The sequence below is a fragment of the Acanthisitta chloris genome, unplaced genomic scaffold, assembly GCF_000695815.1.
Source record: "Acanthisitta chloris isolate BGI_N310 unplaced genomic scaffold, ASM69581v1 scaffold1055, whole genome shotgun sequence".
Classification (NCBI taxonomy): Eukaryota; Metazoa; Chordata; class Aves; order Passeriformes; family Acanthisittidae; genus Acanthisitta; species Acanthisitta chloris.
This window is the reverse complement of record NW_008672958.1, coordinates 67,161-71,571: the sequence shown is the minus strand read 5'-3', so window position 1 is coordinate 71,571 and position 4,411 is coordinate 67,161. Positions and strand designations below refer to the sequence as shown.

The following is a 4,411-nucleotide window of genomic DNA, read 5'->3' as shown; positions in this document are numbered from 1 at the left end:
ATTGGACTGCTGTTAACTCTGGAGGGCAGAAATAGATAGCTTTCCAAACCCTTTGCTCCCCCAGCTCTCTTTCTGTGCTCCAAGAAGGAAACAGCAAGGACCGTGAAATAGTCAAGTTCCTGTCATGTATAATCCTGCTACAAGACTGATCCTATCAAAGAAACACAGAATGGTTTGTGTTGGGAGGAGCCTGCAAGACTATCTAGTTCCAACCCCCTGCCATGGGCAGGGACACCTTCCACTAGACCAGGTTGCTCCAGGCTGTATCCAACCTGGCCTTGAACACTTTCAGGGATGGGGCAGCCGCAGCTTCTCTGGCAGACCTGAAAGGATATTGAGGGAGTCACAATCCATTTCCCACTTGCAGTTGCTCCACCCTCATACCACTTCTCCGCTTTTCTTGCAGAAGGTATGGCAGAAGCTGTCAGCTCAAGCAAGGACTGCCTTCAAGCAGGTGAGTCCTGTACCAACGACCCCATTTGCAGTGCCAAATTCCGGACCCTCCGGCAATGCATCGCTGGCAATGGAGCAAACAAGTTGGGCCCTGATGCCAAGAACCAGTGCCGGAGCACCGTGACAGCTCTGCTCTCCAGTCAGCTCTACGGCTGCAAGTGCAAGCGAGGCATGAAGAAGGAGAAGCACTGCTTGAGTGTCTACTGGAGCATCCACCACACGTTGATGGAAGGTCAGTTGTTCAGGGCTCTCATTTCTGAATGATCTTCCTAAAAGGAAATTGCTGGTGGGGTTTTCTATAGAGCTCTGAAGCTTGAAAGTGGCTGCAAAAGAGGTCACTCCTGTAGTGTCCTGTTTCCTCTCAAGACCTACTGATAGGACCTGAGGAACTGTGTCAGGGGAGGTTTAGGTTGGATATTGGGCAAAGGATCTTCCCCCAGAGGGTGATTGGGCACTGGATCAGCTCCCCAGGGCAGTGGTCACAGCCTCAAGCCTGACAGAGATCAAAGTGCATTTGAACAGCTCTCAGGCACATGGTGTGATTGTTGGGGTGTGCTGTGCAGGGCCGAGAGCTGGACTCAGTGATTCTTGTGGGTCTCTTCCAACTCAGGATGTTCTATGATTCTACTGACCCCCATGGTAATGACATTTTGGGGAAAGCAATCCTGAAAACCTGAGGTGCCTCCCTTTTTTTTATGATGTCCCCAGTATACCTTGAGATCTTTTGCTAGGGAAATGGATGGTGTGTTTTGCACCTCAGTATGTTAGCCAAGACCATGAACACTGTGGATTTCACAGGAACACTATACAAAGCACAGGCTTTGAGGCAAAAACAGCATGAACTTTAAAAAAATGACTCTCTTGGAGTCTCTGGAATGCACCAGTGTCTTTGGGTTAGTGAAGATTTGGGGCTGGTGACATCAAGTTGGAATTTAAAGTGTTCCCTGAGCCAGTATTCAGTAAGTTTGGATTTTGACGTTTTTTAAGAGTCATCATAAAATTGCACCTCAGTGGCCATAACTCTTCCTTGTCAGGCTGGTGAGTATTTTATGCACCATGAAAATTAATATGGGGTATAAAACAGACCCTTCCAGCCATGGGCTGTGAAATAGATTAATAAAACACTGCTGGCTGGAACCTGAAAGGAAAGGTGCAGGGGTGAACCCACAGGCCAAAAGGCCAAGCAAAACAAAGAGAATGGAGACTATAATGCGTGGGATTGCCAGAATGAGACCTGCCCAATCAAGTTCCTGGAAAGCTTTCAGGTTCCACAGCTTGCAGGGTGTAGAGCATGGTGCTATGAGCTGACTGGGGAAATAAGAGACCTCAGCACCTTCCAGGATCCAATATTTCCCATAATTATATGCCAGATGAATTAGTTTCCATTGAAGTGGAGCCTGGGGAAGAGGTGGCAATCCAGCTTCTCTGTTCATCTCAAAGGACTGTGTCCCAGCTCCTTCCCTGCTGACCTTTGTGGCTAAAGCTTTGAACACATTTCATCTGTGATGTGACTGTGTAGGACAGTGGTGTCAGGAGGATTTCCAGCTCTGGCGCCACTGCTGGAATCATAGAATTATGGAATGGTTTGGGTTGGAAGGGACATTAAAGACTGTCTTGTTCCCAACCCTCTGCCATGGGCAGGGACACCTTCCACAAGAAGGAAGAGCAGTGAGAGGCTGGCAGGGAGTGCTGGGAGCAGGCAGGGACTGGGTGTGAGTCTCCACATGCAGGTAGGAGATGGGTGCTGGGTAGCCAGGTTGTATGGGCTTCCTGCCTAGTGGCTTGGGACCTTCAGCTTGGGAATGGCTGTAAGAAGACTGTCACTGGAGACTGCCAAGGCTCTGCCCTACTTCTCTGCTGTCATGTCCTGAGCCCCATGTTTTGTGAACACTGAGTTCACTTGCAATGCAGATTCACTCCCAAAACCTTTGATTTCCTTGCCTTAACTTCCCAGGGAGTTATATTTCATAACAGTCACATGTTTCAGAGTCCTTACAACATGTTTAATTGACTGAGAAACTAAACAAATCCACACGCTCCATGTAGGGCTGTGTCTCTCAGTCACACATACCCAAGAGGCTGTAAAAAGCTTCCTAGAAGCCCACTTGTAAAAGCAATTGTGCAAGTGTGTGCTCAGGGAATTTACAAAGCACACTATTTACTCAGCTTCTCTCGAGCATCCCCCCCACCCCACCCCCTGTGCTTAGCCACCTTCCCATTTAGAGACACAATAACACGGTGACAACCTGATAACAATTTGCTGATAAGGTGCTTTATCATCAGGACATAAAACTGCTATGCTGGAACATACAAATGGGCCCCTCTCCAGTCAGTAACGATGCAAGATATTTCAATGAAGGTGTAAAGCTGCCTTGTAATGCACCTGTGGTAATTGCACAGGGCTGTGTACCCTGGGAGCCATTCCTTCCTGCCCGCAGCTGCTCATCAGCATATGCCCAGAGCGTGAGCTTTGATAGTCCTTTTATCCCAGCCAGTACATCTGCTGCTGCTGTCCATATCCATCTAAATGTCTAATAAAAAAAAATTGATACTAAGCTGTTTGATTCAATAATATTCCATAGTATCCATCAGGATGACGGGGCATTACAGCCCATTGCGCGGATGGAAGGGAAGCACCGATTGAATAAAATCAGCTTCCCAGCAACTTAAAAATGAAGGGAGGAAGTTTCTGCAGGAGCTGTGGGTCATTACCTCTAAGCCAAGCAAGAAAGGGCTGTTGGCAAGGAGAAAGGGAGAGGTATTAATAAATGTGGAGTGTGTTGTCACGCACACAACCCTGTGCACAGCCCTGGCTTAGTTTCATGGTTTCATAGAAGGTTAAGGGGATGGAATGGACCTTAAAGATCATCTAGTCTCAACCCCCTGCCCTGGGCAGGGACACCTCCCACCAGAACAGGTTACTAAAGGTTTTATCCAAAGGGCTTTGGACATTGCCAGGGTTGGTGCATCCACAACCTCTCTGGGCAACCTGTGCCAGTGTCTCAGCACTCTCAAAGGAAGAAACTTCTTCCTAATATCTAATCTAAATTTCCCTCTTTCAATTTATCTCCATTACTTCTTGACCTATCACTACAGTTCCTAACAAACTGTTAGGACCTACAGTTCCTGTCTGTGTCCTAGAAAGACATGAGGACCATTTTCCAGGGAGACACATAGAGGAAACAGGCAGAATGGAGATGAAAACTCCATGTGTGTAGGGTCCTGGTGGTTTAAACTTTGCCCATAAGCCTGTGCTACAGTCTGGTGTCCTTGGTGGCAATCCCTGTGGAGGGGCCCAAGGCTTGAGCTATAGAGAGCTGTAACTCAGCAGTTCCCTGACAGTCCCACTGCAAAGCTGTGATATATTTTTAAAAGCCAGTTACATCCTATTCCCTCCTCCAAGGATATGGCCACACCAGTTCCTGTGATTCTGATATCTGTTTACTCACAGGCTTCAGAGCACACATCCTTTGGACCCACCAAGCAATCATGCACTGCAGCCATTGTACCTCATGCTCTCAGCCATCCCTCAGGAACCTCAGCTGCCTTCTCACCAACTCCTCTTTTCCCCCCAGGCATGAATGTTCTGGAAAGTTCCCCTTATGAGCCGTTCATCAGGGGCTTTGACTACGTCCGTCTGGCATCCATCACTGCAGGTAGGTGGGTGGGAAGATGCTCTTAATTTCACTGGTTCAGCCTAGAGGGAACTGTCTGTGGGATCAAGTGCTACAGACAGGGAAGTCCATTGTGCTCCCAACTCCTCTTTTCCCCCCAGGCATGAATGTTCTGGAAAGTTCCCCTTATGAGCCGTTCATCAGGGGCTTTGACTACGTCCGTCTGGCATCCATCACTGCAGGTAGGTGGGTGGGAAGATGCTCTTAATTTCACTGGTTCAGCCTAGAGGGAACTGTCTGTGGGATCAAGTGCTACAGACAGGGAAGTCCATTGTGCTCACAAA

The 4,411-nt window shown here is 48.2% G+C and overlaps 1 protein-coding gene across 1 annotated transcript in view; it reads left to right on the top strand.

Moving 5' to 3' along the window:
• Positions 1-404: 404 nt before the first annotated feature.
• The window catches only part of LOC103802249 (GDNF family receptor alpha-4), a 15,590-nt gene continuing 11,583 nt past the window's right edge, over positions 405-4,411 (top strand). Inside the window, exons 1-2 of the mRNA XM_009074703.1 lie at positions 405-685; positions 4,029-4,109. Of these exons, the coding sequence (XP_009072951.1) occupies positions 412-685; positions 4,029-4,109 (355 nt within the window). The 5' untranslated portion in view covers positions 405-411. The remainder of the gene's footprint in view (positions 686-4,028; positions 4,110-4,411) is intronic.